Source organism: Gorilla gorilla, chromosome 1 (genome assembly GCF_029281585.2).
Source record: "Gorilla gorilla gorilla isolate KB3781 chromosome 1, NHGRI_mGorGor1-v2.1_pri, whole genome shotgun sequence".
Classification (NCBI taxonomy): domain Eukaryota; kingdom Metazoa; phylum Chordata; class Mammalia; order Primates; family Hominidae; genus Gorilla; species Gorilla gorilla.
The window spans coordinates 147,826,315-147,841,836 of NC_073224.2; the positions used below are offsets into that span (position 1 = coordinate 147,826,315).

Below are 15,522 nucleotides of genomic sequence, written 5' to 3' on the forward strand. Positions count from 1 at the left end.
CCTTTGCTTTCTGATGGTTCAATATACACAAAATTTGTTTCATTCACAAAACTATTTAAAATACTTTATAAAATTGCCTTCAGGCTATAAGGTGTTGTGTAAGTTGATTATACAAATTGGATCATTCTTTTCATACCCAACTAAATCAGAGTCAAGTTGTGGGGGGCAAAAGCACTTGGGGCACATGGCATCTGCTTCAAGAACTGAATTTTCCACATCGCCAGCTGCAGAAACAGCCTGCTGTAACCCTAAGAACTGTTTTACCCAGTAGCTGCTGAAACAACCTGCCTTGACTAGTCTTACCTACCGCCTTCACTCAAATCAGAGTTTGCCAGCTCCCAAAAGCTTCTCTAGTGCCAATGAGCTTCCTTTCCAAACAATACTCGAGAGTAAAACCCCAACCTCTCATTGCTCTTCAGACATATGGAAGATCACAACAGTCTGTGTGTAGGCTCTGAATTGTAATTCTATGATTCTCAAATAAAACATTTAATTTAGAGATTTGTCTCTATATTTTATTTTGAATTTGACAGTGTATATGAAACATAAATAAATTTTGTGTTTAGACTTAGGCATCATCCCCATCCTCAAGTCCCAAGATTTCTCATTATTACATATGCAAAGATTCCAAGATCTGAACAAATCTGAAATACTCTGATCCCAAGCATTTCAGATAAGGGATACTCAATCTGTACTGCTTTCACAGTTTTTACCTGTAATAAAGGAAATGTTTTCTTACTTCACTTACTGATTATTTTGTCTTATTCTGAACAGGAAGGAAGTATGCTATTTATTGGGCCCCCTTGAAGACTCCAACAGACATTATTCATCTATATGCCTAAGTCAGAACCTGAGGTTCATCTTAGTCCTCTCCCTCACTATGTCCTGTCAATCATTTGTACCTTCCAGAATTTCTTGAGTTCAGCCTCTGCTCTCTATTTCCTCTTTCATTGCCCTGGTTCAGCCTCTTATTTTCTGCCATCTGTACTATGACCGTATCCTCTCATACAGGTTTCCGGCCTGGAATCTTCCACTTGCATCCCATTTCCCAAATTACTATTAGGGTGACTTTGCTAAAATGAATATACGATATAGTATCCTGCTTAAACTTTTCAATTATTCTATTTTAAACTCTAATAAAACTCTTAATTATTCTCCAAAGCCCATAAAAGTCCAAATTCCTTTATCATCTGACCTCCAGTTCTCCCTCTCTAGCAGCTGTTCCAAGATAACTAAACTTACTGATTTTCTATACCTGAGCTACTTACACTTCCTTATACATCCATGTCTTAGCACATACCATTCACTGTGCTTAAAATGCTTTCCCCTCTCCACTTATTTTATCTTTCAGACACAAGACATGTGGCTTTTTATCCCTGATTGTTTCCTAATGTACCCAAGGTGAAAAAAAATTACTGAATGTTAAAAACAATTATCACCTATTGAGCACTTATGAGCCAGTCCCTGAGCTAATAAGTATTCTGAATGCTATTGGCTCATTTAATCACCATACCAACTCTACAGCAGATACTACTATTAGTCTCATTTTATACATGAAGAAACTGAAATTAAGTAAATTGCCCAAGATCAAAATGCACTGGAATTTAAATCCAGGCAGACTGAATCCAAAGCCTGGGCTCTGAAGCAGTATACTACACACACTTCCATTATCACATTTATCAAACTGACTTGCAGTATTTTTGTTAACACATCTGTCTTTCCTTCTGAACAGTGTTCTGCAAGGGCAGGGTCATGCCATTTATCCTTGTATCTCTGATAACAGCAGAATGTCAGCAATGATTCAATACCCCCAGGATCAGAAGAATTTCCTTTCCCCACATAATACTGGGCCTCTGCAGTAGAATCATGATCTGGACAGTGCTGGCAAGATCCCTACAGTTTGTTCAGCATAGTACCTAATACCTGCTAAAGAAAAAATGAGGAAGGCAAGAAGAAAACAAATGGCTATGTTCTCAATGGCAGGTTCATAAAAAGAAAAAAAAAAAAGAAGAAGAAAATAAGTGGAGTCCCAGAAAGCAGGAATCAGAAGGAATCAGAAAGGTGTTTGCTTTGATTCTATGGCCTTAAATAATATATGTTCAATAAATGTTTGATAAATGTTTAACAGATGGCTTATTAGGGCACTTACAGCATCTTCTCAAACCTTCAGAGGGAGACTAAATTGAAAATACAGAAACACTTTTCCATTAATTAAATAAATATTTACTGATCCCTACCATGGCTAAGTACTAGTTTCTGCTGATTCAAAATTCTGCATCTTTAATACTTAGGAAATAAAGTCAAATATCTAAATGTTCTCATTTATGTACTACAGATATGACAAGATTTAATCTCAGAATAATTAAGCATATTATCTGTAGTTTGCTAAAACCCTAGCATAATTACTTGAATGTGTAATACTCTCTATACTTTTCCTCAGAATTTCCAGAATGATTCTTATCAACATTAATAAGAATTGGCTATTTATGTTGAAATAATAGTTTCTTAAAAAATACTTGATATGTTAAGCAAAAGATAATGACTAAATAGAAATAAGTCATATTAAAATAAACAGCAAAATCTAGACATTTGAACCTATATATCAATATATATGATACTATAAAAAGGGTAAGAAATAGTTTTCCTGCTGTCTTGAGAGATGTTTTACTAAGCTGCATTCTCATTATATTTTAAGTCATTTGTATTGTATTTTTTACTAAAAGTGTTTATAAAGACATGATCAACTGACCTAGAAAAGCAACAAATTGTTCCAATAGCCCATAGTTTAAATGGAAAGATTTAAAGCACTATTCCCATTAAAATGTAATCAGAATAAAAGCTTACAGGAGATGAAAACATTACATGTATTCAGAAAAAAGAAAAACCGATTTTAGGACAAAGATCTAAGATCAGAGACTAAACATGAATGTAGACTACTAAAATCTCTGTGTTACCAGCCTGGCCAACATGGTGAAAACCTGTCTCTACTAAAAATACAAAATTAGCCAGGCATGGTGGCACATGCCTGCAATCCCAGCTACTCAGGAGGCTGAGGCAGGAGAATCGCTTGAACCCGGGAGGTGGAGGTTGCAGTGAGCCGAGATCACGCCATTGCACTCCAGCCTGGGCAACAAGAGTAAAACTCTGTCTAAAAAATAAATAAATAAATTAATTAATTAAATAAAATAAAATCTCTGTTTCATGTGTCCTTTCTAAAGTTTCAGGCTCCTATGTGGAGCCCTGTGTGTGGGCTAAGGGGACACAGAGACTCCATTCATTCACTCATTCTTTGTTCATTCATAATTAATATTTTTGAATGACAGGCTCATTCTAAACTTTGTAGATATAAGAAGTTTAACATTCTAGTGGAAGGACATGGACAATATTAAAAAGATAATTTTGATAGTCAAAGTGCCATGAAGACAACACAATAGGATTATATAAGAGACAGTAACTGAGGAGTTGGTCTGTAGCTATATTAGGTGACAGTCTGGGAAGGTGATGCTTGATCTGAGATTTCAAGCATGAGAAGAAGCCAGCCATGCAAAATACGAGGTGAAAAACTCTTAGGCAGAGGAAGCCAAAAAAACCAAGGCCCTGATGCAGGAATGAACTTATTGGAGGAAAGATCCACAAATGCAGGTAAGAATGGTACAAAACTAGAGGGAGGCCAGGGGCCAGATCATGGAGGGTCTTGCAGGTCATGGTCAAGAGTTTGGGTTTAATTATAATTGTAATGAGAAGACACTGAAGGATTTTAGTCAGGACAGAAAATACATCTCATTTATATTTCAAAACTTATATTGAAGGCCAGGGCAATCCCAGGAATCTCCCAAGGGAGATAGGAAAATCCAAATTTATGCTCCAAAGCCCAGGCACCACTGGAAGACTTTTAATTAATAAAATGAAACAAGTGGAGTTCCTTCACAGAAGTGTTGGCTGTGGTTCAATTTACATTATAGTATGTGGAAAATTTTCCCTTTCTGTCTGCTAGAGCAGGAAAATTTCCTTCCAACTACATCCTTCCACTCCCCAACTCTGGGGCATGGATGGAACTAGGATCATAGAATTCTTTTTTTTTTTTTTTTTTTTTTTGAGACAGAGTCTCACTCTTGTCACCCAGGATGGAGTGTAGTGGCATGATCTCAGCTCACTGCAAGCTCCGCCTCCTGGGTTCACGCCATTCTGCTGCCTCAGCCTCCCAAGTACCTGGGACTACAGGCGCCCGCCACCACGCCTGGCTAATTTTTTGTATTTTTAGTAGAGATGGGGTTTCACCGTGTTAGCCAGGATGGTCTCGATCTCCTGACCTTGTGATCCGCCCGCCTCGGCCTCCCAAAGTGCTGGGATTACAGGCGTGAGCCACTGTGCCCGGCCAGATTATAGAATTCTGCTGTCCCCACACTCAAATTATTGAAGGCAGTTCCTCTTGAAAAATACTATGTGCATTATGTTCTCAGTATCTGGTGAATTACTAACTCACGAAAAATATGGTGGTTCCTTCTGTAAGGACAGACAGGATTGTCTTCGAATCTACTGATAGAAAACATCCTGCAGACATGCAACAGTGGCACAGTTCCAAAAGAAGCTGCTGGTTATGCAAAGTAAGCATTGCTGTCCTGGTATTGGGAAAGGCCCTCACTTGAACCCTTTTCTCTCTAGAAAATGACAACAATCTAATTTAGAGAAAGAAAGAACAGTCAATATTAATGAGCACTACATACTACGCCAGTTTCTTTACTTACTGTATCTCATGTAATACTTTCAACCACCCCAGGAAGCTCAGGAAAGTTAACGAATGTCCCCAAAGTCATATAACAAGTTAGGACTGGATATACTACTGCCTGTAAGGACACCAAGGTTTATGATCCTTCTATGACACCACACTTCTCATGGAAACATCTGCCCAGGTTTACAATGTAAGTTAATGGGAAACTGGAATTTGTTTTGTGTATTGTTTCAATATACAAATTCCTAAAAGATGTAATTTTTTAAAGTAAAATTCCTTAATCCCCTTTAGGCTTCCAACAGCTTTATATGCCACAATGCTAATAATTTGAGACAATCAATTTGATACATGATACAACAGGGAAAGGCAAAATATATCATAGCACTGTGTGATAATAATAATAAAGGATATAGATGAAACCATGCATCCACCAGGTGATTCTTCTTTTAGTGTTACAGAACCTTGCTTTATCAAGCAAGATAAAGCATTTGAACAACAACAACAAAAGTATCTTCATTTTCAATGCATTAACATTAGGAGTCAATAAGCCAATTAGAGGTGAGCCTCCACTGTTAATAAAGCAGCTCTAGGTAAAATGAACCAGTGAGAAGCAAAGCCTTGCTTACAGTAAAAGTGAAGGGAAAATACTGTAAGAGGGGTGAGCCTGGTCATGCCTGGCACTAATACAATGTATGGTCTACTTATTCAGATGACATTTTGAAACTAACTGGGCTACTTCTATTTGGCTTTCCCTTGAACAAGCTACTAAAGTTGGTCAACAGGAGTCTAGCCACACTGCAAAAGGGGTTATTTATCCATTACTTCCATTGTAAATTAAAGACAGAAAATTACAGGTGAAAGAGTAGAGACGAGTAGTTGATGTCACTATTTCTTTCTTGCCCACTGACCTCTGCCCACTGGTCTATTAATAAATAGACCTCATCTTTAAAAGCCTGAGTGTTTGAATGTTTAATCTCATCAGCTCACGAGCGGTGATTAAGGAAGACTGAAAAAAAAAAAAGGACACCCCCTTGCCTTTATTCACATAGCTAAACTCAGAGGTCACCTTGAACTATATAAAACAGATAGAAGTTGAAGAGGCATCCCTTTCTAAATGGCCTTCCCCTAAGATCCCAATCCTATGCCATGTGTTTCTCCTAATGTGCCTACTAGGAACTTCAGGGTTCTGTGGGACAAAGATTTACACAGTGGAGAAGAAGAGCACTCTGAGCTAGCTCAAGAACACATACCAATCGGAAAACTTTTAAATTTCTTCAATGACTGTGGTAGAATGAACTCCGAATTATGAATTGACAAATGTGATTTAAGCTGGGTGCGGTGGCTAACATCTATAATCCCAGTACTTTGGGAGGCCAAGGTGGGAGGATCACTTGAGATCAAGAGTTTGAGACTGGCCTGGGCAACACGATGAGACCTCATCTCTACTAAAAATTATAAAAACTAGCAAGGTATGGGAGTACACATCTATAGTCCCAGCTACTTGGGAGGCTGAGGCAGGAGGATCACTTGAGGCCCTATGTTGACCTCAGATAAAAAGAGAGAATTTAATTAGATCATCATTACATAATGTGTGTTTTTTTCTTTTTTTGAGACAGAGTCTCGCTCTGTCGCCCAGGCTGGAGTGCAGTGGTGCGATCTCAGCTCACTGCAACCTCTGCCTCCCCAGTTCAAGCAATTCTCCTGCCTCAGCCTCCTGAGTAGCTGGGATTACAGGCATGTGCCATCACGCCCAGCTAATTTTTGTATTTTTAGTAGAGACATGGTTTCACCATGTTGGTCAGGCTGGTCTTGAACTCCTGACCTCTGGTGATCCACCCGCCCTGGCCTCCTGAAGTGCTGGGATTATAGGTGGGAGCCACCATGCCCGCCCTACATAATGTATTTTTTAAAAGCACATATATAGAATAATAAATGAAAACAAATAAAAGGTAGATACAAGTAGTGAAAACAACTCACTTCTCTTGTTGCTACATATCTTTGCTATGTATTGCCCATGCCATGTATTTTCACGTTTTGGACGTTTCTAAGCACACTTATTTCTCAGTTAGGCTGAAGAGTTTAATTTCTCTTTATACACTTAATAAAGACCATCAAACAGCCAATTTGTATATCTAGTCTCTGAATATGTATTTCTGAAGATCTCCTCTCTCAAAGAGGAAAACCTTCTTTGGAAATGTCTGCAGCATAGTCCTTCTGGTAAGGTCAGTGATTTCTACCTCTTTATTTATGAACTGCTATTAATTTGATTTTGTAATATCCCTTCCTAAAAGTGTTATATTAGTATTTAAAAACTTGAACGTAGGCCAGGCGCAGTAGCTCACGCCTGTAATCCCAACACTTTGGGATGCCGAGGCAAGGTGAATTACTTGAGGTCAGGAGTTCAAGGCCAGCCTGGCCAACATGGAAAAACCCCATTTCTACTAAAAATACAAAAATTACCCAGGCGTGGTGGCGCATGCCTGTAATCCTAGCTACTCAGGAGGCTGAGGCAGGAAAATCACTTGAACCTGGGAGGCAGCTGGAGGTTGCAGTGAGCTGAGATCCTGCCACTTGACTCCAGCCTGGGTGACTGAATGAGACTCCATCTCAAAAAAACAAAAAAAAGAAATTGAATGCAAATATTTGCTTTGCATATTAACAGTTTAAACAATTAAGATCCTTTTGAGATAACTGGAGATACTTTAAGTTATATAAAATATATACTGTGTGTATATATATGTGTGTGTGTGTATATGTATGTGTGTGTGTGTGTGTGTATATATATATAAATATATATATATATAAATATATATATATATATATATATTTTTTTTTTTTTTTTTTGAGACAGGGTTTGGCTCTGTTACCCAGGCTGGAATGCAGTGGTATAATCATGGCCCACTGCAGCCTCGAACTCCTGAGCCATGATTGTGTCACTGCGCTCCAGCCTGGGCAACACAGCAAGATCCCATCTCAAAAAAATAAAAATAAAAGAAAAATTTAAAAACTACCTGTTATGAACTGAAATGTCTGTGTTCCCTCCAAATTCATATGGTAAAGCCCTAACCCCCAGTGTGGTCATATTTAGAGATGGGGCCTCTGAGAAAGTAATTAAGGTTAAATAAGGTCACATGGGTCCTTGATCTGATAGGATTCGTTTCCTTATAAGAAGAAATACCATAAAACTCTCTCTCCAAGTGCACACACCAAGGAAAGGCCACATGAGTGTACAGCAAGAAGGCGGCAGAATGCAACCCAGGGGCAGAGCCCTCATCAGACACCAAAACTGCTGGCATGTTTATCTTGAACTTCCAGTTTCCAGAACTGTGAGAAAATAAATACCTGTTGTTTAAATCACCCAGTTTGGATATTCTGTTACAGAAGCATAAGCAGATTAACACAATACCTCTATTAATAAATGCTCTCTATTACTTCCCGTTTCAGAAAATGTACTTTGTTGAATTTTACATGAGAAATATTTCGTTGAACATCCAGGGAAATCAGATTCATAAAAAGTGCTTTGTATGAAATACAATTTACAATCATTTGCAGTCAAATGGCCCTGTAAAAATATGCTTACCCTTGAAGAGTAACGTACTCTTGGGAGCTTTCAGCCCAACAGCCACTCAGCATTGCAGCAAAATAACTAGATCTGGCACTCAAAATGGCCCTAAAGGGAAGAGGGGGGAGAAACACAGGTAAACATTTACATATTATTCAAAATGTAATTTTTTTATGAAAATTTTCATCTTTATGTATTAAAACACAATAATCTATTTGTTTTGTTTGTATTCACAGACAGGATTATTACATAATAAAACTTATAAGCTTATATTTATACCTAAGGGTTTTTTTTTGTTTTTTGTTTTAAGAGACAGGATCTTCCTCTGTCACCCTGGCTGGAATGCAGTGGCGTGATCATAGCTTACTACAGCCCTGAACTCCTAGACTCACGTATGATCCTCCCACCTCAGCCTCCCAAGAAGCTAACACTACAGGCATGCAGTATCACATTCAATTTGATTTTTAAATTTTTTGTAGGGATGGGGTGTCACTATGTTGTCCAGGCTGGTCTCAAACTCTAGACCTCAAGCAATCCCCCTATTCCTGAAGTGCTGGGATTTATAACTAAGCATTTTGATTGTTTAAAACATTAATTCCAATGCCCTTGCTGTCTTTTTTTTCTTTGAAGGTTTTTTAATTTTTTAAGCTTATAAAAACATAATTGATATTTAATTTTTTAAATATAAAAAGGTAGCTAAAGACAAAGTAGTGATCAGCAAACCCTCATTTAATATGGATTATTTTGGAAATTTAAAAATTTTTAACAAGGTGGCCTCCTATCTCATACTAAAGTGTAAATCAAGGCTCTTTCCCAGATTTACACTTCATACTTAGTAACAATCTAAAACCTTTTCAAATCAATGAAAAAAAACCCAAAAAACAAAAAACCTACCATGACCAATTTAAACGACCTGGGAAAGGGTAGGAGAGGTGACCAATAATCAGAGCCAGTTGCACGCAGATGGAAAAATGCTTGCTGTCACTCCCAAATATAACCCTACATTATATGTAAATCACAATGGAAATAAATGCCTACATTACAGAACTATGAAATTCTATTTAAAAAATAATAGGCCAGGCACGGTGACTCACGCCTGTAATCTCAGCACTTTGGGAGGCCGAGGCGGGTGGATCACCTGAGGTCGGGAGTTCGAGACCAGCCTGGCCAACATGACGAAACCCTGTCTGTACTAAAAAAAAAAAAATACAAAAAAATGGCCGGGCACGGTGGCTCACGCCTGTAATCCCAGCACTTTGGGAGGCTAAGGCAGGCAGATCACGAGGTCAGGAGATCGAGACCATCCTGGCTAACATGGTGAAACCCTGTCTCTACCAAAAACACAAAAAATTAGCCAGGCGTGGTGGCAGGTGCCTGTTGTCCCAGCTACTCGGGAGACTAAGTCAAGAGAATGGCGTGAACCCAGGAGGCGGAGCTTGCAGTGAGCCAAGACTGCACCACTGCACTCCAGCCTGGGCGACAGAGCAAGACTGCGTCTCAAAAAAAAAAAAAAAAAATTATTCAGGTGTGGTGGTGGGTGCCTGTAATCCCAACTACTCGGGAGGCTGAGGCAGGAGAATGGCTTGAACCCAGGAGGTGGAGGTTGCAGTGAGCCAAGATCGCACCACTGCACTCCAGCCTGGGCAACAAGAGCGAAACCCCGCCTCAAAAAAAAATAAAAATAAAAAATAAAAATAAACTGTTGGGTATCATTGGAATAATGTAACTCGTAAGGCTAGAAAATATTGAAATACAGTTCAGACTCAAAACATAAGTTCACTTTTTAAAAAGTTTGCTAGAGAAATAAATGCCAGATAGGAAAGTAGGACTTGTAGCAGGATGGCCTTTTATACCAATTTGAAAAACACAGACACACCATACCCTACCCACGACCCACCAGAAATTCTAGTTGAAATAAAAAGGAAGAAACAAAGGCTAAAGTAAAAAGCTTCAGTCGGGCACTGTGGCTCACACCTGTAATCCCAACACTTTGGGAGGCCATGGCGGGCGGATCACTTGAAGTCAGCAGTTCATGACTAGCCTGGCCAACATGGTAAAAGCCCACCTCTACTAAAAATACAAAAATTAGCTGGGCGTGGTGGCTGTGCCTGTAGTCCCAGCTACTCGGGAGAGTCACTTGAACCCAGGAGGCTGAGGTTGCAGTGAGCAGAGATCACACCACTGCACTCCAGCCTGGGTGACAGAGCAAGACTCTGTCTCAAAACAAACAAACAAACAAACAAACAAACAAAAACTTCCAAAATCTCATGTCCCAGTGAATTTAGTGGGGAAAAATTCCAGACACTGAACTTTGTCAGCTTGACACTTCTCCCTTTAGCAATATCACCTCCATTTCTGTTATGACTTTCGTTCCAACTGAATCTAGTTGTAGCAAATTCAATCTCCTGGAATCAGCTTGATAAGCATAGGAGATCATACTAGAGTCAACTGAAGGATGTACATTAACCAAAAGCTCTAAATTAACAACCAGGAGTGTAGACCTCGAATTCTGATCCTCAATTCAGCATATGATCAATATTTGGTACTAGCTGGATAAAGGTCTAATCAGAATTTGTGAGCAGAGGCAGATGTAGTTAAATCATAACCAATATTCGCAGTCTATGATTTGGTTCCAAACTGAAAAGGCAGGTATAGATAGCCACATCTAAAAATATTTCAGAACTGGAGGGAAAACATTAATAACAACATATAAACAAAACCAGGCAAATTAGCTTGGCAAACAAAAATTCCGGTTAAAAAAAGAAACTAAACTTATCATACCCACTGATAATTTAAGAGAGGAAAAAAAAAAAATGAGCATTTTTCCACTGTTAAACTAGTTTAATTACAGGCAGATGTTTTTCTACTATATTAAGATTTTTCTGTATCCATTTTTCCTAATCCTTAAAGCTTAATGAGAAATCATTTATTCTGTAAAGAAATACAGCATATATAGCCACAGTCTAAATATGCTTAAAACCGGAAAGTTATGTCAGTTAAACAAAAAAATCTTACACTGTTACATCATTACTCTATGGTAATTCAACTGATGCTGGGATGTGCCTTCACCCAAAAGCATGGCACTCACTGCTCAGAGGTTGAATGCTAACATTGCCCATTGCCCAAAATGAAGCAGTAACAGCAAAGACTCCATAAAACTCTATTTACTTGTGTACAAGCATTTAATTACTGCTCCAAATTAAAAACTGTATAATAAGTGCAACTTTTAATATATAAACAGACAAGAAGCTGTGATGCCAGTGTCCATTTGGCACTGCAAATAGCGAAAATAAAGCGGTCTGCGTGAGTGAAGTACGGATTGAGGAGAGGAGAAAAGGGAGGCCCAAGAGGCAGATTTCAGACAGTGACACAAAACTGTTGTACTGCTGGATGTTTCGTTTGAGGAGGTCTGAGCCTGGGCCAAGAGCACTTTCAAATCTAGGCTGGTCCAGCTTAATGTACTTCAAGGGGCCATGTACAACCACTGTGGCATCAGGAGGGTGATTCATCAGGAATGCAAATTCACCAAAATAATCAGAAGGCCCCAATCTTCCCACTTCAACAAACTCTTCATTTTCTGACCAACGTTGCAGCATAGCAGCTGGCCCCTCTAGAATAATAAGGAACTCATCCCCTGGTTCTCCCTGCACCACAATCTTCTGCCAATCTTCAAACTTGACTGGTTCCCATGTATCAGCTACCGTAAGATGCTCTCACTTATCCAGAGACTCTAAAATAGACACTTTACTAAGGAATTCCTCATACATCTTCCACATTCTCAGTGTGCTTCCCATATGGATTCTTCTACAGCTGCCTCGGTTGATACACTACCCTTTCATATTTGCCTTTGCTTTGACAGTGGCTACTCTAGGTGTTCCATAAATCAAAACAAATCCTCCAAAGCTCCCTCCTTCTTCAACACTGGTTGCTCATTCATCATTGACACAGACATCCCTCTCTCCTTGCTCAATCACCTAGAAGTTATCCCCTTCATCACCTTGCAGAATCACTGTCTCTCCAGTGATAAAGGAGACTGGAAACATGGCATCAAATATATCACTTCTTTCATTATCATCAAGATGTGAAATCAGCACATTCTTTTCAATGGCTTTGGCTAAAGACATTGCCTTATAATGGCTTTTGGTATAATCTTATAATCTTTTGGTATAATCTTTCTAACATATGATGTGGCATCTTCATGTAGACTTCAGTGCTGACGGTACCTTGTCACCTCTGATCTTTAACCACTGGGTTGGGTGGAGGAGGAGAGATTTCATTCTCCTGAATTCTGTACAAGTGCCTGCTTCCTGCAGATTGTGAATTTGTTTTGCCTCCTCCTTCTCCAGCCTCTCAAAGTGTTCCCTGAGGAATGCCATTAGTCCCTCGGGTTGAGCAGTACATAACTGCACAATAGAATCTTTGAGCAGTGCCTGAATGTTGTGCTTCTGGAGGTAAAGCTCACATTCTCAAAGGCTATGCTCCTCCTCTCTGGCAGCAGTGTCACCAGACGCCATGGTTCTCTGTGTCTCTCTGAGTGTCTCAGGTCTCCTCTATTATTTCTTCTGCTCTTCACTCCCTCTCCACGTGGCTTTCATGAGCTTCCCTCTTCTCTCCTCTGCTCCTCTGTCCACCCTACTCTGCCTCCAACCTCCCTCAATGCCTCTCAAAGGCTCTTTAATTAACAACAATGGAAACTATGTCCATGAGTAAGAGGAATAAATCATTTACAAATGGAGAAACAAAGACCAAAGATGTTACTTTAAATCTTAAGGAAATATCAATAAGAGACTATAATTACTGTTTGTCAATTAAACATTTTTAAATAAAAAATACATTCCACAATATCTTAGAAAATAAAAATAAAAATAGGGACAACTCTAAATTAAAAATATTTTTAAATTTTAAAAAAAGAGCTTACAATTCTAAAGGTCCTGAGTTCTAGTTCAAAACTCACCATAATTATGTTCAAGAAAGGATATATCTTAGGTTTGAAAAAATGACAAGATATTTTCTTTTGAATTACCATTCTATCTTCTCAAATAAAATGCTAATTAATTCATTCTTTAAAAATAAATTTAAAACATATAGAGAGAGACAGAGTCTTACTATGTTGCTCTAGCTAATCTCAAACACCTGGGCTCCAGTGACCCTCCTGTCCCAGCCTCTCAAAGTGCTGAGATTACAGGTGTTAAATCACTGCGCTCACCCTCACTCTTTCTTTTTCTTTTACTAGAGACAGAGTCTCTTGCTCTTTCACCCAGCCTGGAGTGCAGTAGCACAATCATAGCCCACTGCAGCCTCAAACTCCTGGCTAGCCTCATCTTTAATCCAACAGATATTCTATTCTCTGCTCTGCACTATTCTAAGTGCTGGGAGTACAGCAGTAAATGAGATACACAGAACAATATTATATTCCAATGAAGGGTGGAGGACAAGCAGAAGAGAAAGACACTTCTGGAATGGCTTCCTAGGTTGTCTCAGATCAACCCTCCTGCTGAAAGCAGCTTAGGAAAGATGGACAAAATATATATATTTAAGAAAAGAAGCAAAAAAAAGGAAAGCATGCTTTCAAGGCATCAGAACACTGCCACAGTGATTAGAAAAGTTACACAAGTTATGAGAGAGAAGACAAAAGAAGCGACCCAAGTGTTTGAGGCAACTTTTTCCATTGAGGCAATTGCCAAATCTGAAAGCAAAAGCAACAGCTGAAAGGCTGATAAGCTGAGTATAGCTTCTGGCAATCTTCACACAAATTGGAACTTGGGGACCATCAAAGAGGAGGGGTTTTAGTAGATAACCCAGGATTTCAGTTGGATCCCGAAGGGCCACATTCTAAACAGAAGAGTGAACAGGAAATAGACAAGCCCTTATTAGACTTGAAAGCCAGTTTTGAATTATCTCGGTTCCTGACTGGAACAAAGTGATCAGCATCTAGTCTGCCAGCCAGACAAAAGCAAAAGGAAATCCTGTCTGCATTAAAATATCACCTTGAGTGTCAAATTATTTCTACAAATTTTCAACAGAATGTTTAGTAGTCACCCAAAGATGATTTAGTGTAATAATGAACAACTAGAACATAAAAGAAAAAATTTCCATTTACACTAGTATCAAAAAAGGTCAAATACATAGCAACAAATGTAACAAAATGTGTAAGACCTCTACACTAACAACCATAAAACACTGCTAGGATAAATTTTAAAAGACCTAATGGAGAGTGAAAATATGCTCATGGATCTGAAACTTGAAACTGTTAATATGTCCATTCTTCCTAAATTAGTTTCTAGATTTACCACAATCCCAATCAAGCATTTTTAGCAGCAATAGATAAGTTGATTCTAAAATGTCTACGAAAATGCAAAGGACCCCTAATTGCCAAAGCAACCATCAACAGAAGAAGAAAGGTGGAAAACGTGGTTTCAGGCAACATGATGTCACTTACTATAAAGCAGCAATAATCAAAATAATGAGGTATTGACATAAGGGTGGACATATAAATCACTGGAACAGAACTGAGAGTCCAAAAATAGATCCACATACATATGGCCAATTGCTTTTCATGAGGGCGTTAAGATAATTCAATGGGGGAAAAGACAGTCTTATCATCAAAAGGTACTGGAACAACAGGATGTTTGTAGAAAAAAAAATTAAACTTGACACTTGCCTCACACCATATACAAAAAGTTAAATCTAGAATACATAGAGAACCATAATAACACAACCCAATTAAAATATGGGCAAGAACAACAAAAAATATCAGGTAAGAATCACTTGCTAGAAATAGTTTTACTTCAAAGCTAAAGTTTATGGCTAGTTATAAAAAATGACATCCCTGGCCGGGCGTGGTGGCTCACGCTTGTAATCCCAACACTTTGGGAGGCCAAGGCAGGAAGATCACTTGAGGTCAAGAGTTCAAGACCAGCCTGGCCAACATGGCAAAACCCAGTCTCTACTACAAGTACAAAAATTAGCCAGGCATGGTGGCACACGCCTGTAACCCCAGCTACTCAGGAGGCTGAGGCACAAGAATCTCTTGAACCTGAGGGGCGCAGGCTTGTAAAGTGAGCCGAGATCATGCCACTGCACTCCAGCCTGGGCTACAGAGTGAGACTCTGTCTAAAAAAAGAATAAAACAAACAAAAAAGGCCAGGCGCGGTGGCTCACGCCTGTAATCCCAGCACTTTGGGAGGCCAAGGTGGGCAGATCACAAGGTCAAGAGATCAAGACCATCCTG

At 39.0% G+C, this 15,522-nt stretch overlaps 1 protein-coding gene and 1 pseudogene across 2 annotated transcripts in view; both read right to left on the reverse strand.

The window, feature by feature from the left end:
* Positions 1-15,522, reverse strand: part of BTBD8 (BTB domain containing 8) — a 106,134-nt gene that overhangs the window by 48,464 nt on the left and 42,148 nt on the right. For both annotated transcript variants that reach the window (XM_031002878.3, XM_055352179.2), the window contains one exon: positions 8,310-8,399. In XM_031002878.3, the coding sequence (XP_030858738.3) occupies positions 8,310-8,399 (90 nt within the window). The remainder of the gene's footprint in view (positions 1-8,309; positions 8,400-15,522) is intronic.
* Positions 11,474-12,805, reverse strand: LOC109028200 (cAMP-dependent protein kinase type I-alpha regulatory subunit-like; annotated as a pseudogene).